The sequence below is a fragment of the Larus michahellis genome, chromosome 1, assembly GCF_964199755.1.
Source record: "Larus michahellis chromosome 1, bLarMic1.1, whole genome shotgun sequence".
Taxonomy (NCBI): Eukaryota; Metazoa; Chordata; class Aves; order Charadriiformes; family Laridae; genus Larus; species Larus michahellis.
In genome coordinates this window covers 200237983-200256365 of record NC_133896.1, presented here as the reverse complement: position 1 = coordinate 200256365, position 18383 = coordinate 200237983, and the positions used below count along the sequence as shown (strand labels likewise).

The following is an 18383-nucleotide window of genomic DNA, read 5'->3' as shown; positions in this document are numbered from 1 at the left end:
ATGTGAACAAGTTCCTGTCCAAAAGGAATGTGCTCTCAGTGGAGCTGCTTTTTTTTTTTCTGTTATGTCTTCAGATTTGGGTTTGTTTGCAGCCAGCTGGCTTGGAGCACAGGCAGAGTGAGAAGCATTCTATATGAAACTGTGCACTTTTATATAAGGCAAAAACTTGACAAGGGGATTCACCTCCACTTGGGAGGAGAGAATCTACCAGGGGCAGGACTGGGAGCGTTTGCAGCCCATGCTTGTGAGTACCATGATGCTTTACATAGTAAACACAGTCATGGAGCAAAGGCTTTGAAGAAAGCTTCCACAAAATACTCCCTTACTTCTGGCAGTGGAGTTTGGTCTGATGGCTGCAGGACTCTAGCCAGTGAAAAAAGCTGCTTTCTGCAACAGGATCTGTTGCACTGTGGTTTCATTCTGGAGTTTTGCATATATGTACATATGGGGAAGAAATAATAAATTACATCTGATTGTCATTGAAGACTAAATATTAAAAGTCCATATGTACTCTTTTGTTGAGCTTTTCTTAATTAGATTTCAGTCTGTGCGTTAATATATTCATTGTGTTTCAAGTTACATTACCACGTCTTAACTTCTTTCCTTTAAATATTTTGTATTTTTCTATCTTTGGCTTCTCCATTCGTTCAGATATTCCCTGTCAGGCTGAAATCTTATTTCTGCACAGGTATAAGCCATCTGTACATGGGTATAGTGTTACTTACTTTGACCCATATGCAAGTGATACTGTACATTTTTTGCTGTACAACAGAAAACAGAGGAATTATTTTGCCTGCAGGCCTGAGCACGCTGTGTCCCACTTTCTGTGACTCTGCTCTTTACCATGGCTCAGTTGGGTTGAGTTGAGAAGTCAGCATTTTTTGGCATTAGGTATCATGCTGGAGGTACTAGGATGAGGCAAGTAAGAATCGAGACCTGTTCAGTAACAGCCTACCTCTTTTGCTTATTTTAAAAAAAAGGCGGGGGGGGGGGGGGGAAGCATGATTCTAATGCCTAATTAGTTAGAAATGTGTAGGTGTGTCGTGGTTTAGCCTCAGACGGCAACAAAGAACCACGTGCTGCTCGCTTGCGCCTTCCTAATACAGGAAGAATCGTAAGAAAAGGCAAGACTCTTGGGTTGAGACAAAGGCAGTTTAACAGGACAGCAAAGGGAACAGGCAAACAACAACAACAACAACACGGATAGGGGAATATACAAACGCGATTATGGAACCGCAGCTCCGCTCGCAGGCTGGACCCGGGCCGCCCCAGCCCGCTTTTAAGCAGCAACTTCCTGCCCCCTCCCCCGGCAGCTCAGGGTGGGCGTGGCTCACATGGCATGGAATACCAGGAAAAATTAACCCTATCCCCACCAGAACCAGGACATTATCCACCCCTTATTCCATACCATCTATGCCATGCCCAGCAGGTTCCAATGAATTGCCACCACTTTCCCCTGTTATATATATATATATATATACAGTGTATATATATATATACTATATATATAGTATATATATATACAGTTATATATATATGTGTGTGTGTGTATATATATATATACACACATACATATAATGCCCTTAGTTTATGGGCCATCCCTCCAAAGTGTCCGTTGAGTTCTTTTAATCCACGGCTTTGGGCTCCATCTGTTAGAACAGTCTCTCAGGGCAGGTGAGATGCTGGGTGGTGCTGGTCTGTTGCATGCTGTATTTTTCGGAGCTTGTGACTGGTGCACCTGGTGTGGCTCATGCACGCAGTCCGTGGGCTGAAGATGTAGATCTTGAGGAAACTGCTGGGCGCCAGCTGCTGAGATCAGTTCTTATCCCATCATCCCTGTGCCTTACTTGTAGTACAACTGATAGCAATTATAGCAATGAGGACATACAGTGACAGTGTTACTTAGCAATTAACAGCACACAATCTGATTCATTGGCTATTCTCGCCCAAAATCAGATCCCCATGAGGTACACATCGGACTTCCCCATCCTGCCGCATCACCCACCAAGTGCACCCAGGTCCTTGGGCAAAAGCAATCCCACGGATGGGTTTGCCTTTGCCTGAGGCAGGACTAACCCAGACTGTCTTCCCTAGCATATTCTTCATGTGCACTACGGGGACTTTATCCCCTTCCACAGTACGTGGAAGTTTTGATTGGGCAGGGCCAGCCCGATTGTTAGATCCCCTGGTGTTAACTAGCCAGGTAGCTTTTGCTAAATGTGTATCCCAGTGTTTCAAAGTCCCACCACCCATTGCTCTCAGTGTAGTTTTTAACAGTCCATTGTATCGTTCTATCTTCCCAGAGGCTGGTGCGTGATAGGGGATGTGATACACCCACTCGATACCATGCTCTTTGGCCCAGGTGTCTATGAGGCTGTTTCGGAAATGAGTCCCGTTGTCCGACTCAATTCTCTCTGGGGTACCATGTCGCCACAGGACTTGCTTTTCAAGGCCCAGGATAGTGTTCCGGGCAGTGGCATGGGGCACAGGGTATGTTTCCAGCCATCCAGTGGTTGCTTCCACCATTGTGAGCACATAGCGCTTGCCTTGACGGGTTTGTGGCAGTGTGATATAATCAATCTGCCAGGCCTCCCCATATTTGTATTTCAGCCATCGCCCTCCATACCAAAGAGGCTTCAAACGCTTGGCTTGTTTGATCGCAGCGCATGTCTCACATTCATGGATGACCTGTGCAATAGTGTCCATGGTCAAGTCCACCCCTCGGTCACGAGCCCATCTATATGTCGCATCTCTCCCTTGATGGCCTGAGGAGTCATGGGCCCACCGAGCTATGAATAGTTCACCCTTATGTTGCCAGTCCAGATCCACCTGAGCCACTTCAATCCTAGCGGCCCGATCCACCTGCTGGTTGTTCTGATGTTCCTCCGTGGCCCGATTCTTCGGTACGTGGGCATCTACATGGCGTACTTTCACAACCAGATTCTCTATCCGGGCAGCAATATCTTGCCATAGGTCAGCAGCCCAGATGGGTTTGCCTCTGCGCTGCCAGTTGCCCTGCTTCCACTGCTGTAACCACCCCCACAGAGCATTTGCCACCATCCATGAGTCAGTGTAGAGATAAAGTACTGGCCATTTTTCTCGCTCAGCAATGTCCAAAGCCAGCTGAATAGCCTTCACCTCTGCAAACTGGCTCGATTCACCCTGTCCCTCACTGGCTTCTGCAACCCGTCGTGTAGGACTCCACACAGCAGCCTTCCACTTTCGATGCTTTCCCACAATACGGCAGGACCCATCAGTGAACAGGGCATATTTCTTCTCATTTTCTGGCAGTTTATTATATGGTGGGGCCTCTTCTGCACGCGTCACCTCCTCCTCTGGTGACATTCCGAAATCCTTGCCTTCTGGCCAGTCCATGATCACTTCCAGAATTCCTGGGCGACTGGGGTTTCCCATTCGAGTTCGCTGCGTGATCAGTGCAATCCACTTACTCCATGTAGCATCGGTTGCATGATGTGTGGTGGGGACCCTTTCTTTGAACATCCAACCCAGCACCGGCAGTCGAGGTGCTAAGAGGAGCTGTGCTTCTGTACCAACTACTTCCGAAGCAGCTCGAACCCCTTCATATGCTGCCAATATCTCTTTTTCTGTTGGAGTGTAGCGGGCTTTGGATCCTCTGTATCCACGACTCCAAAACCCTAGGGGTCGACCTCGAGTCTCCCCTGGTGCTTTCTGCCAGAGGCTCCAGGTAGGGCCGTTCTCCCCGGCTGCGGTGTAGAGCACACTTTTAATATCTTGTCCTGCCCGGACTGGCCCCAGGGCCACTGCATGGACTATTTCCTGTTTGATTTGTTCAAAAGCTTGTCGTTGCTCAGGACCCCATTTAAAATCATTCTTCTTCCGGGTTACTTGATACAGAGGGCTTGCAATTTGACTGTAATCTGGGATATGCATTCTCCAAAAACCCACAATACCTAAGAAAGCCTGTGTTTCCTTTTTACTAGTTGGTGGAGACATAGCTGCTATTTTGTTGATCACATCCATTGGGATCTGACGGCGTCCATCTTGCCATTTTATTCCTAAAAACTGGATCTCCTGCGCAGGTCCCTTGACCTTACTTCGCTTTATAGCAAAACCAGCGTTCAGAAGGATTTGGACTATTTTACTCCCTTTCTCAAAAACTTCTTCTGCTGTGTTTCCCCATACAATGATGTCATCAATGTACTGCAGATGTTCTGGAGCTTCACCCTGTTCCAGTGCAGTCTGGATCAGTCCATGGCAAATGGTGGGGCTGTGCTTCCACCCCTGGGGCAGTCGATTCCAGGTGTATTGGACGCCCCTCCAAGTGAAAGCAAACTGTGGCCTGCACTCTGCTGCCAAAGGGATTGAGAAGAATGCATTCGCTATATCAATCGTGGCATACCACTTGGCTGCCTTGGACTCCAGTTCGTACTGGAGTTCTAGCATGTCCGGCATGGCAGCACTCAGCGGTGGCGTGACTTCATTCAGACCACGATAGTCTACAGTTAGCCTCCACTCTCCATTAGATTTTCGCACCGGCCATATGGGACTGTTAAAGGGTGAGCGAGTCTTGCTGATCACTCCTTGAACCTCTAGTTGACGAATCAGCTCATGGATGGGAATCAGAGAGTCTCGGTTAGTGCGATACTGCCGCCGATGCACCGTTGTGGTAGCAATCGGCACCTGTTGTTCTTTGACCCTCAACAACCCCACAACAGAAGAATCCTCCGAGAGACCAGGCAAGGCAGACAACTGTTTAACTTCTTCTGTCTCCAAAGCAGCTATGCCAAAAGCCCAGCGGTACCCTTTTGGGTCCTTAAAATACCCTCTCCTGAGGTAATCTATACCAAGGATGCATGGAGCCTCTGGGCCAGTCACAATGGGATGCTTTTGCCACTCATTCCCAGTTAGGCTCACTTCTGCCTCCAGTACAGTCAACTCTTGGGATCCCCCTGTCACCCCAGAAATACAAATGGGTTCTGCCCCTCTATAGCTTGATGGTATTAAAGTACACTGCGCACCCGTGTCCACTAGAGCCTTATACTCCTGTGGGTCTGATGTGCCAGGCCATCGAATCCACACCGTCCAATAAACCCGGTTGTCCCTTTCCTCCACCTGGCCGGAGGCAGGGCCCCCCTAATACTGGTCATAGTATCCATTACTCACTTCTTGCATAAATGACTTGGAAGTTCCTTCAAGAGGATCAGAAGCAAGATCAGGCCTTCTGCTTTGTCTGGGGAACGGCCCACTGGAAACTGGGGCGGCACTTTTCCTGGAGGGATCCCCTTTTGTGGTTGTCCTTCCTTGCAACTCCTGTACCCGTGTCCGCAGGATCGAAGTAGGTTGTCCATCCCACTTCCTCATGTCCTCTCCGTGGTCCCGCAGGTAGAACCACAGGGTGCCTCGTGGTGTGTACCCTCTGTACTCTCTCTCTTGAGTGGGGAAATGCCTGCTTCTAATAGCTGAGATGCTGGCCTGTGCAGGTGGGGAGTAGGACATATTCTCTTCAAGTTGCTGGACCTTCCGTGACAGTTTCTCCACAGCTGAGACAAGGGGGGAAGAGAGACTTTCTTCATATCGCCGGAGCCGGCCAGCTACCTCATCCACCGTTGGTCCCTCTTCACCTTTCCATTCCATTACTGCCAGGGAGTTGGCATATGACGATGGTGCGCTCCGTACAAACTTCCGCCACATGGGCCTTGTGCATCGCACCTCATCAGGGTCTGTGGGTAAGTCTGCATTGTCCAAGTCATAATAAATCATCTCCCGCACGGCTAATTCTCTCAGGTACTGGATACCTCTTTCCATGGTAGTCCACTTGCTTGGCTGACATACAACATCCTCACTGAAGGGGTACCTCTCCCTCACGCCTAACAGGAGTCGTTTCCAGAGGCTGAGGGCTTGGGTCTTTTTCCCAATCGCCTTGTCAATGCCGCCTTCCCTAGACAGGGATCCCAGCTGCCTGGCCTCCCTACCCTCTAATTCCAGGCTACTGGCCCCATTATCCCAGCACCGGAGCAGCCAGGTGACAATGTGCTCGCCTGAAAGTCGGCTGAAATCTTTTCGCATATCCCGCAGCTCACTCAAGGATAGGGATCGAGTAATTATCTCTGGTTCTGCCTCTTCCTCCTGCTCTCGTGATGGCCCTGGTTCATCATCATCTCTTACTAAGCGAACTGATTTCTTTGTGTACTACTTCTTCTGTATGGGGGCAACTGATACCGGCACGGGTTGGTTCCCTGGTTCAGTGGCAGTGTCCACCATGGGGGCTGCAGCAGCCGCAGGGGCCGACGCAGGGGCTGCAGCAGCCGCAGGGGCCGACGCAGGGGCTGCAGCAGCCGCAGTGTCCGACGCAGATCTCCGGGTGGTAGTCTTAAATAGTCGCTTAACCCTAAACAAGACCTGGAACGTATTCAGGAGACATAGCACTAGGAACACGCTGGTTTGAGTATCCCAAGGATATTCAAAATTCTCAAAAGCTGTCATGCCTGACCCGAAGGAGAAAAGGGAGGCAAAAGGGCTGGGGAAATTATTAACAAATTCTGAGAGACGGTGTCCAATGTACGGACAGGACAGCAAAACCACATAAACACCCCAAAATAGCCGTCTGAACAGTGATGTTATCATATCATAAACAGATATCGCACAGGACAGCAGAATGATAATCCTCATCCCTCTTCCAGACATGGTAAACAGCATCGCAGGGAGTACATAAGCCATATAGGAATTTATGTAACACAGCCATGAGAACAAACCAAGCAACATGATGACCAGTGACTATTTACCTAATAAAATAAATGCATACAAAAAAAACCAAAACCGTTTTTTCCACGTTCTAGTTGGATTCTGTCGTTATCTCAACCCTTCGAGCCCCACGTTGGGCGCCAAAAAGGACTGTCATGGTTTAGCCTCAGACGGCAACAAAGAACCACGTGCCGCTCGCTCGCGCCTTCCTAATACAGGAAGAATCGTAAGAAAAGGCAAGACTCTTGGGTTGAGACAAAGGCAGTTTAACAGGACAGCAAAGGGAACAGGCAAACAACAACAACAACAACACGGATAGGGGAATATACAAACGCGATTACGGAACCGCCGCCGGCCGACGCCCCAGCCCGCTTTTAAGCAGCAACTTCCTGCCCCCTCCCCCGGCAGCTCAGGGTGGGCGTGGCTCACATGGCATGGAATACCAGGAAAAATTAACCCTATCCCCGCCGGAACCAGGACAAGGTGGAATCACTGTCTTCTGCTCCATGCTGTGATAAAATGGTCATGTCCTGGGTGAATTCCAATTTCCAAAACACCACCTAGTTCTGCAGGGCATTTCAGTCCTTACCTAGGACCCTGAGGAGAGCATTAGTGCGTCGCTGGCTCCCTTTGGGGGAGCCCAAGTGTCATCTTTCTTCCAGTGTCTTGTAGAACTGGCATCCTGATGCCAGGTGATGCCATTGCTCTACCTTTTCTCTTTGATCATGCATGTTCATGGTGTTAAAAACCGTAACCCTTTTAATGCACTGTAAATCTTTCTGTTAGCTTGAATGTGTTCTTCCATGTACTTGTGCTGTGGAACAAGGAATGCAAAGCAAAGCTGTACTTTTTAGACTCAAATATGTGAAAGAAAACTAGCCAAAGTAACACTGTTGGGTTTCCAGTCTTCAGACAAACCAGCACCATTGTTGAATTCCTCTTCTGTTACAGCACTGAGCATTTTGACTGCTGACAAAAAATACCTTTGGGGCAATGTATTCAATGTATTAATGCACACCTTTTTATGCAGTATGTGAAAGTCAATTGTAATTAATTCAGATGGTGTCTAGTCTCTGCTAGAGATGTTATAAACTGATATGGCAAGATGGCGTTTCATGTAATTACTGTAGAACTTGGGTAGAGGTTTCACAATTATTTGTGAAATACTCTGATATGTGAAAGACTCTTGATAATGTCTCACAATGCTTGGAAATTTATTTTGTGAGCAACTAAATATACAGCTCTATGAAGATGACCTGTGGACGTGCTAGAAAGATGCACTTCTGTTAAATGACATTGAAATCTGTTGAGAGCGGGGATTTGGTGAGGCAGCGTCATGACTAAACTTCGCCTCAGCTACTTCTGTGGTTGGACGGAGCATTAGAAAGAAAGACTGTGTAATTCCTTTGGTGGTTTTTCTTTTAAATTAATGTTTAGGTTGCCTGTATGTTGGGAAGCACCTCATGTTTTAAAATGACCAAAATCAGCTCTTAAGTTGAAAGATACATGCTTGTAACTTCAGGTGGTTTTTTTTCCTGCTTGTTTCTCTATTGTTAAAAATATAATAAAAAAGATGTTAACATAGAAAACGAGAGAAGTATTACTTTTTCTAAAACTTACTGCATCATGTTAATCAGAATAGCACGTTCCAATATTACTTTACCGTGTCACTGTTTTTACTGACAGAAGATTGACTACCTGTCTTTCACTTGTTTTAGAGTAGCAAGTGTTTTAAAAAAATAAATAAAAAAAATACAATATTAAAAGAAGTATGTTCCCACAAATCAACTTTATGACTTATTTTGCCTTCTGAAGGATAACTGACAAGCACCTGTCTGCTTGACATCTCTAGGGGTGATGTGCTTAATGTTAGAATCTGGCAGTCCTCCCTCCGCAGGCTGATTTCACTATATTAAGATAAACTAGCATCCGTTAAAATTTATTGATGTTTTGAGCTCTGAATACTGGTGGCTGAAGAACGTAATGCCTGCTTTATTTATCTGCAGAGTTGAAAAGCTTATTCATTCCATAGCTTGGAATAACCTTTTCATTTGCAGCAACTAAATCAAATGGGGATTATAACTGAATCTCAGCTAGCTGCTGGGAAGCACTTAGAGAACCCTTTTAGCGTGAAGGTGGTTGAACACTGGCTCGGGTTGCCCAGAGAAATTGTGGAGCTTCTGTCGTTGGAAGTGCTCAAAACTGAACTGGACACAGTGCTGGGCGACCTGGTCTGCTGACTGTGCTTTGAGCAGGGAGTTGGACTAGATGATTTTCAACCTCAGCTATTCTGTGGTTGTGTGACTTCTGTTTTGGAGGGGGAGGACGGTAGGAGCAGGAGGGCAGCACACCTTACCTATCCACCTTCCACATACATATGAAGCAGAGCTTGGATACACCAAAATATCTAACATTTTGCGTTAGTTATTGGCAGATCTTATGTTTAGCGAGAAAAATCTATTACAGGTAAAGTCCTCCACTCAAAGCAAGGCAATCAAATTTCTTTTTTTTTCATTTGTAGTTCACAAACAGTGCTTTCAGATATTGTTTTAGTGTTGTTGCTGTTCTCTTCCCCCCAACTAAATGATCCAAGAAAAGGATCCTGTTGATTTCCTAAGTGTGGCTATTTTTTTACTTTGAATTATGGTCTCCAGATGTTCCCAGGATGGGATCTTGACAGAAATTTTAATTACGTCTTGTCTTTCCTCTGTAAAATATTAAGGTTGGTTATAGGACGCAACTTAAAATGTCAACAATTGCTGTTCTTTTGGAAGTCACTGGCATTTAGATGGTTAATATATATTCCATAATGTTCCAACTGTTAAACAAAGTCTTACTTTCCCTCTCCCCTACATTTCTGCTCTTCAGACTCATCTTGATACAGGTCATAACGAGAGGAGTTTAACTCGGAAGTAGAGTTTTAAAATTTATTTTTGTTTAAAAGCATGGTTAAATGCAGGAGACAGGATTTTACTTTTTCATGGAGAACTGATGGAGTGTGGATGTCTTGAGAAGGGTATTGGCTGCAGAAACTGTGGAGGGGGAGATCTTAAATGAAGCAGCAGTATCTGGGTAGGAGGGACTAAGAGACAAGTAGACGCAGTACTGTCAGTTGAGTGAGCAGGAGCAATGGATTTGGGTGGAATCTGAAATTTATAGGCGAAGTTCCGGGGCAGGAGAAGTGTTAAACTGGGGCTTCTGATCTGGAGTGGTTGAGAGGTTTGGACTGGGGCAGAAGGAGAGTCAAACTGTGGATGAGAATGCCTACTCCTTTGGGAGGTGGGAGGTCTAGGAAAGGAATGGGCCTGCCTGAGGATCTGTGGCCCCAGAGGGGATTGGGTTTATCATGTGGCACTCCTGTTCTCTCTAGCACTTTTTGGGTAGAGCCTGAGGCTGCAGATCTGAACTGGACTATCCAGTCTCATAGGGATGGGAAAAATAAGGCAGCTGAAAGGGAGGCTGAAAAGTTTGAAGGCTCCTCTTTTGAGCTATAAGTCCAGACTGGCCACAGGTAAATGTGGTCAGTGCCATCTTAGTCTCTCAAATGACTCCAGTGACGAAGCAACATTTCTACAGTGAGCATTTGTAGAGGTAAGTGGGCTGCCTTGCATTAGGATCCTGCTTTTTATCTGTTTCACTTCGCCTTCGTTTTGGTGTTGGGTTTTGCTCATGTTTACAATTAAATCCTAATGGTTTGCAAGATTTTAGATTTCAAAATTTACTTCAGAAGCTTTTATGGCCAGACATAACTTTGATGGGCCTTTGTTTTCATCACAGAGGCAGGTTTTAATGATCAGTTTTGTGTCTGTTGGCAGTAGTTCAGCTACATATGGATGAAAATTTATTTAAGTGGAAGACTAACCAGAATGTCCAGGAGAACAGACTTCAGGCAGCATTTATGGTATATTTTGAGATTTTGTCCAAATCTATTGCCTATAATTTTGCTGAATGACAAACTGAGCTGTTATAATCTTGCAGCTACTGTGTTTTATTATAACTTCATGATATTGAAGCCATTTGTCTTGTGTTTTGTAAGCCCTTAGCAAAGGGATTTCCCTGTATATTTTCTTACACAGGCAAACATGCTGAAGACATATTTGGTGAATTGTTTAATGAGGCCAACAGCTTCTACATCAGAGCAAATTCCCTTCAAGACAGAATTGATCGCCTTGCTGTCAAAGTTACCCAGCTGGATTCGACAGTAGAAGAGGGTAGGTAATTGCATGAAAGCATTGAGCCAGAAGTGATGTTGACAAGACCACAGTATTTAATTACACAACAGTCTCTGTCATTTCAAAGTAATCCTGAACCGATATTTCATCTTGTTTTTTCAGAAAGGCAAGCTGGGAAAAATCATGTTAGCAGAGCAAGAAAAAATATTCTTGAGTCATATAGCTGTCTTCATTTTTTTTACTTAGTGTTGCTTCAGGAAGCCCCTGTAGTAATGGAGCCATTGAGCTACCATTTTCCCGTCAAAGGGAAAACTTTTAGTTTGGGAATGTAATAAATCAGAAGTCAATAAATCTAAAAAACCTTACTGGAGATAAATCAGAATATTGGGAAAAGTTTGAGACAATAGGTCTAATTATTTAAGGATAGGGTGGTCACAGACTGTGTTAGTAGCATCTGTTCTGCAGTCATCTAATATCTTTACCTCAATGAGGCACTGCGGGTTTGCATCAACTAGGTGAGATTCTCTCGGGGGTTCTAGTCACTGGAAACAGCCATTTCCTTTAAAATGGTGTTACATCCTCACTTGCTTGTGTTTCTGGTCATTCACTTTGTAAATACAAAGTAAAACCAAAGGATTTCAGTAACATCATTACATTGTTCAAAAGCACTTATTTGCGAAAGTAAAACGTTTCTCTGTCTAGCTCTGAGAGCTGTAACGTGCATGTTTGCTTCCATGTTCAGTTACATGTCTGAGCCAACCACTGTGTGTACTCCCTGTTTAGATGACTCCTGACATTTAGTAAAACGTAATATTAGTAAAATTGTTATATCAGGACAGTAGAGTAATATTTACTTAGTAGTAGTTAATGGTACTTATGATATCATAGAATCATAGAATGCTTCGGGTTGGAAAGGACCTTAAAGATTGTCTGGTTCCAACCCCCCTACCATGGGCAGGGACACCTCCGCTAGATCATTTTACTATATTTAATAGTAGTATTTATATAGTTCATATATTATTTTATATTTGTATAGCTTATATATTATATTCAATACTACTATTAAGCTTTCCATTTTTAGCTTGTTACTGTCTGGAAATTATTACATGCCTGATTTTTTTCTGGTTTTGGGACACAGAAATCACAGTTGATACTCCCACTTTTCTTTTGCCATCTTAGAGGTAAAGAGCTATATGGGAATATAAACCAAGCTATTATAACTACTATTCAGATTAGTTTTTGAGGCATATTGCGGCGGTAATATGAGCAAACTAGATGATATTCATACACTGTACTTTCTCTGTGCTGAGGTGGATGACGTCAGTCTTCATGACTTTCGAGTCCAACGTTTTTGGAAATGCAGTCCTCATCAGAGGTCGCTTTTGCTTTTGCGTCTTTTTTTTTAATGTCTCATTTGTATTATGCAATACCTCTTGGCTAGTTTCCAGAGTTTGCAGAGTAATTAAAAGCAGCCTGTTGGGAAGGGAGACTAGTGTATGGACTGAGAATTTAATCAGTTCTTATTTTAAATTGACAGCATACTCTTGCATTGCTAATGGTCTTTCCCATTAATAAGCTATGTATACAAACTGCTGTCACTATAGTGTCAGGAAGAAGTTTTATTAGCTATTTAGCTGTAGAAGTTGAAACCTTTATAATAATTCATTGTACTGTCACTAATACTCAATGTATTTCTGGGTAGCTTAGGCATTTAAGCATAATGTCATTTGCTAGGTTGATTTTAAAAAACCCTTTAGATTTAATTGCATCAGTAATTTTTTTACATTCTTAGGTATAACTAAGATGTAGTGTTTATATAAAAATATATGTAACTAATACTACAGTTGAAAAAAAAACATTTTAAAATAATTGACATTTTCAAAAGAATATAAATAACTTACACTCAAAAGCCCCATAAAAATGGGATTTGTGCTCTTTTGAATGTCTTCCTTCAAACAAGAATGTAACAATTCAGATAAATACATCTGAAAAAACGCCTGAAATACCTTACTGGTTTCCTTAAAGGCAGGTTTAAATAGAAAGTAGTTTCTCAAAAATGGTGTTCTGATACTTCACATAACGCGGATGGGGGAAGGACAATTTGGAATGAAATCTTCTACTTCTAATTTTTTGCTCTTTTAAAAGCTACGGAAGAATTTAAGTGATCTAAGAGCTCACCACAGATGACAAAAATAGTTGGGTGGAGAAGTCTGAGTGGGATTTGTTTTTTTCCATCATGACAAAGGATAACTGTGTACCTTATAGGGTCTCTATCAAACTTCATGCCTTTCTGGTTCTGCAGGTGGTCAATATATTAAACTTCTGCCCAGTGACATTCTCACTGTTTGTTCTTGATAGTTGATAAACACTAGATGAAATGTCAATGGGAATAAAAAGAAAACAAGCCTGTGCATTTTGTTTGCACTACTCCTACACCTTACACGTTTGTAAAACAGTTGGATCAATTCAAGAAGTGATTAGTGTCATTGTAGACAAGCCAATGAAGACTTCAGTGTTCTGTTCAACTGCAGTCAAAACCCTGTATTTCAGGTTGCCTAAGAATGGAAGATAATGTGGAGAGCTTACTGCCACTTCTAAATTGTGATTGGCATTATCTGGATCTTTTTAGCAATGCTCACTCCATCTCAGGAAAATTTATATTAAGAATAAAACAATTTCTTGCTAGAAGTGACAGGAACAATTAAAAGCAACTTAATCTTTCATTTGAAAGGAAAGAATGAAAAGGCTAGTATTGTTTCCCCCAGAACTGTATATGCGAAAAGATAAAATAGAAGTGTGTTACTGGGCTGTATAAAGAAGGTAAGTATTCCTCTCTATAGAGAGATAAGGAAAACTTAAGATCGAGGGATGTCCAATTATGTGGAAAGATGTTGGAGTTGAAAGACGGTAAAGGATGTGGAACTCTCTCTCGCAGGAGGTTGTGGAGGCCATAATTCAATTAAACTTTGAATGGGGTTGAATGTATATGGATACCACATGTAATGATAAAATGCGCTGTGTCAGAGGAATACCAGACCTGGTGTTTCAGGCTTGAAGCCAATCTTTCTGCTATTAGGAGTGCAGGTTAAACCTCATAAAAAGGGGAGATCCTTGGACATCCGCATGGTACAGGACATTATCTTCCAAGGCAGTCCATGGTCCCATTATTTTAAGTGAGGTTCTGGACCAAGTGGGACTTAAATCTGATTTATTATGGTAATTCTTACATGCCTTTGTACTTAAATGTCATCATTATCCACTAAAGAAGAATCTTCCAGTTTTCCTTCTGTATTTTGCTGAAAATATTTTAAATAGCTAGTGTAAAATGGAGTTTGTTTATCCACTTATGTTAATTTCAGACCTGTGATAAATGTATTTTTGTTTCTAACAGTATCGTTACAGGATATCAACATGAAAAAAGCATTTAAGAGCTCAACAATTCAAGATCAGCAGGTAGTTTCAAAGAACAGCATTCCTAACCCTGTGGCTGATATTTATAATCAGAGTGACAAACCACCACCTCTGAATATTCTTTCACCTTACAGGTATGGAAATATTAATTGTCTATGTTCTTGTATTTTGCCCGTTATCTCCTATTTGTATGCAGAGAATAATTATAGCAGAAGGAAAAAGCTGTATTGGTTGTTGAGATTTGTTTTTTCAGGGACTTTCCTGTTCATGGAAACAAAAAATTGCTGTTACCACACTTAAAATTGTAAGGTGTACCTGACAAAAAATCATCATATTTCAGCTAAGTGTTACATGGCAGCACAGGATCAGACAGCAAGGGCTATTGATTATGTAAAACGCGAAAAGAAATTTAATAATTTACTAAACTGCTGTGTTTGGTTAATTTATCCAGAAAGCTGGATTTGTTGCTTTTGCCTTCCCTCCATTCTCCCTGTTCCCCCCAACATACACAGCTGTGTGCACACGCAATCTTTGCCTTTTCTTTTCCTGGTTACTTATTGGTGAATAAATGAGCAGCAAGCAGGACTTCCTTTCCTGTTTTCTTTTCCTGTTTCTTGAATTTTATTGTTGCTCATGAAATGAATATAATTTGTCTGTCTGAAGGGTTGTGGACAACGCCTTTTTACTGTGTCCTTCAACTTCTGAGAGGTACTAGATTGTGAGGTATCTGTCTGAAGCAGGCGCTCAGTCTGCAGTGAATTATTTGAATTTTTTTTAGGAATGACATAGCAGAGCGTTTGCAGTGTATTTTATTTTTAAGAGCTTTTACATGAAAGGTAAAATTTTTAGATTTGTAGCTGAAGGCCATGTTTTTTGCCACTATTGCAGACAATGATGGTGTTTGATTGTTTGTAGGCATCCAGTTACTAAAAGCTGTTATCGATCAGCTGTTCTGCACAGCTGTGTCCTAATACGTATGTGGATGACAGTGTCAGTGACCTTTATTGTTATTCCTGTTTTATTAGTGATACTTTAGGGAAATTTACTTAAACTATATTTCTTGGTATGTCTTTTACATCTACCAAATTTAAATTATTTGTATTTGCCTTCGACGAAGCTTAAACAAATTTCAGATTGTAGTCTGTCTGAAGCTGGAGGGGTAGAAGAGTGGCCTCAGTGCCCCTGTCAGTAGGTTAGATGTTTGTAGCAAGGAGATCTAGCACGCTAAAAGTAAGGGGTTTATGGTTGTATGACCAGACAGTATACAAGATCTACTCTTTGTACTCTGCTTCAGGGGTTATAAGGTTTCCATGTGCTGGATCTCCATCGCTCCTGATCTTGCTGGTAGAAATTAGTATTCAGCTGCCATCAAAATTTGCCCTCAAAAGGAAGAAATTAGGAACCCACAGCCAAAAGGGACTCTGAAGGACACCAATTTAGCAAGCTAGACTGGTGTCACCATCATATACTTTTTGGACCATGCCAGCTGCCCTGCCATGTTGACTCCCCGTGTACCCATTGATTTCCAGGAGTTGAGGATATTAGAAGATTCCCTATTTCCAGCCATGGGGTCAAATTAAGATTTGATAGCATAACTTTTTTGTGGTTTCTTAGCCTGAGTGTCCCTGGCTCCTGCTGACAATTGGAGCTGACAAGCCCAGATCAGCTCTGTCTCACATCCTCCTAGAGTAGCCTGGTAGGATTCAACCTTTCAGTTGCCACCCCTTTCCTAGCCCTTCCCCTAGTTAGAAGAGTCCCACTGAGAATAGGTGACTGTCTTGTGCTTCCTGTCATAAGGGCAAAGGTACTCAGACCCACCTTGTTCCTAAATCCAGATCTTAAGACCCATCTGGGTTGAGACGAATACTCCTTTTCCAGTTCTTCTGAGACAGCCAAGTTCCATTCTTATGCTCCTCTGTCCTCTGCACACCCTCTCTTGGCACCTATCGTCTTGCAGCACCATCGAATTTCACTCCGGTGAGGTGGCTGATCCAGGAGCCTGGTCAGCTCCTGCTGAGCTCTGATGAGGCAGAGCCTGGGAGCATGTTTCGCGAAAGGTTGTGTATTCCACCCTTTTCCCCCTCAAATTCTTGGCATGAATCAAGCCAAATATAAGCTGTAAGTACCAAGAGTGGCATTTAATGCACTTGGCATGCTATCATCCTATAATGCAAAAAAGATTAAGCTTGGATGATCGTCAAAGGTGAGTTTTGTTGATTTGAAAAATACTAATTCATATTTTCTGAGCTTTTCTTCTACTGTATTTCCAGGGATGATAAGAAAGATGGATTGAAGTTCTATACTGATCCTTCCTATTTTTTTGATCTTTGGAAAGAAAAAATGTTACAAGATACTGAAGATAAGCGAAAAGAAAAGAGGAGACAAAAGGTAAAAGCAGAAACATAATAGCAAATGTGTGCATTACAGTTTTGTGTACGGTTGTCCAGGCATAAAAATTGCTAGGTCATACTTAGTTTGTGTGCATGGAAAGACTATTCCTCTTTATGTGTGGCTGTAGATTCAGTTGGTTCAGTTTTTATAGCTCATACTGTCTATTTTAAGAAGCTGGCAAATTGAATTTTAGGAACTGTATTTATCTTCTTAATTTAGGAATCGTAGTTATCTTCCAAGATACTTTCTTTAATCCTTTGCCAGCATCTGCTTATTAGTACTCAGCAAAATGGCCCTGTTGTGCTTTGGAAAAAGACACTGTGACTTGGGGGTGGGGAGAATTTGAATTATAGTTTCCTTTATTTCCATAGTTCTTCATCCAGCAACATCAACTCCTGTAGCGAAACATGAGCTTATCCAGAAATAAATATTTCGTTGGGGTTTTTAATTCCTTGATAGTAACTCTTCACTTTTTTTCTACACCTGTTACAAGTTAGTAAGATGATAATACACAGCAAAATTACTCTGTGGCTCAGCAACAAGAGAAGATTAATTTTAGGAGAAATATTCTCTGTTTCTTCTAAGTTCAAAACCATAAAAAAAGACTTTTTCATAGTGTCTTCAGTCCTTCTGAAATATCTTCAGCAGTTTGAGCCAAGATGTGTGTTGTGATGCAATCAAGATTTTCTTAATGGATTTTAGTTTTGAATGAAGAAATCAGTTGCTACTTCTGTGCTTCTTTGCGGTCAATGTATTTTATCAAATCTGAGGGCTTTAAGATTTTTGAAGATAATTATGAAAAAAAATTGAAGAAGGAGAGTTTGAAGCAATGACTGCCTGTCTTATCTGGCAGAAGGTGCCCTTTTAGATAGGTTCAGTGAGAGATAAGGGATTTAAAATAAAAGGAATCCAAACAAGATGCACAGACTGCTCAGAGGAAATAGAAGGAAGCTACTTAATTTTTAGTACACATACACACACGTGTGTGTATGTACACATACGCATATATATCATATTTATCAACATACCTATACATGTTTATATATAAAAAGGTATTCTACTATATCAGCATATATATACATGTATTGTACACGTCATATATACATGCTGTCTAATATGTGAATATACATGTGAATGTGTATTTGTGTATATACATTGTGTGTGTAATACATGTGTGTGTATATATGGTACCTGATAAGAAATCAAATTGTAGGGCATGACTGGGAAGTTTTACTATTCTGTTTTTATAAAATTCTATGAATTCCTTGTTCTGTTGCTAGACAAAAATTTATGACTACAACATTTTTAAACAAAACACAAAGACTTGGTTTAACTAAAACATTTTGTGAATTCATGATTTTCAAAGTTCTGGAAGAGATAAATCATGAGTTCCTGCTAGGAGTATGAGACAAAAATGTTTTCTGTTTTGGCAGGTATTTCAGCATTGAAATATTAAATAGAGTTGAAAAAGTTGAGTAAGCATTTTCAGTGGAAGTTACTGTCTAAAGCAAAGTATTGGAAAATATTCAGTTTGTTATTTGTATAATTATATACAAATGTATATGCAAGAATATAATCCCACTATTATCCTCTGTATGATAAGTCACAGAGCTGATTAGAAGACTTGAAATAATTAAAGCAGCTTTCATTCTCTGGTTTAGTTGTTTTTTTAAAATTCCGTTCAGT

At 42.1% G+C, this 18383-nt stretch overlaps 1 protein-coding gene across 2 annotated transcripts in view; it reads left to right on the top strand.

Annotated features, from left to right (window-relative positions):
• The window catches only part of WASF3 (WASP family member 3), an 82723-nt gene that overhangs the window by 52433 nt on the left and 11907 nt on the right, over positions 1–18383 (top strand). For both annotated transcript variants that reach the window (XM_074568821.1, XM_074568812.1), the window contains exons 5-7: positions 10800–10934; positions 14287–14440; positions 16577–16694. In XM_074568821.1, the coding sequence (XP_074424922.1) occupies positions 10800–10934; positions 14287–14440; positions 16577–16694 (407 nt within the window). The remainder of the gene's footprint in view (positions 1–10799; positions 10935–14286; positions 14441–16576; positions 16695–18383) is intronic.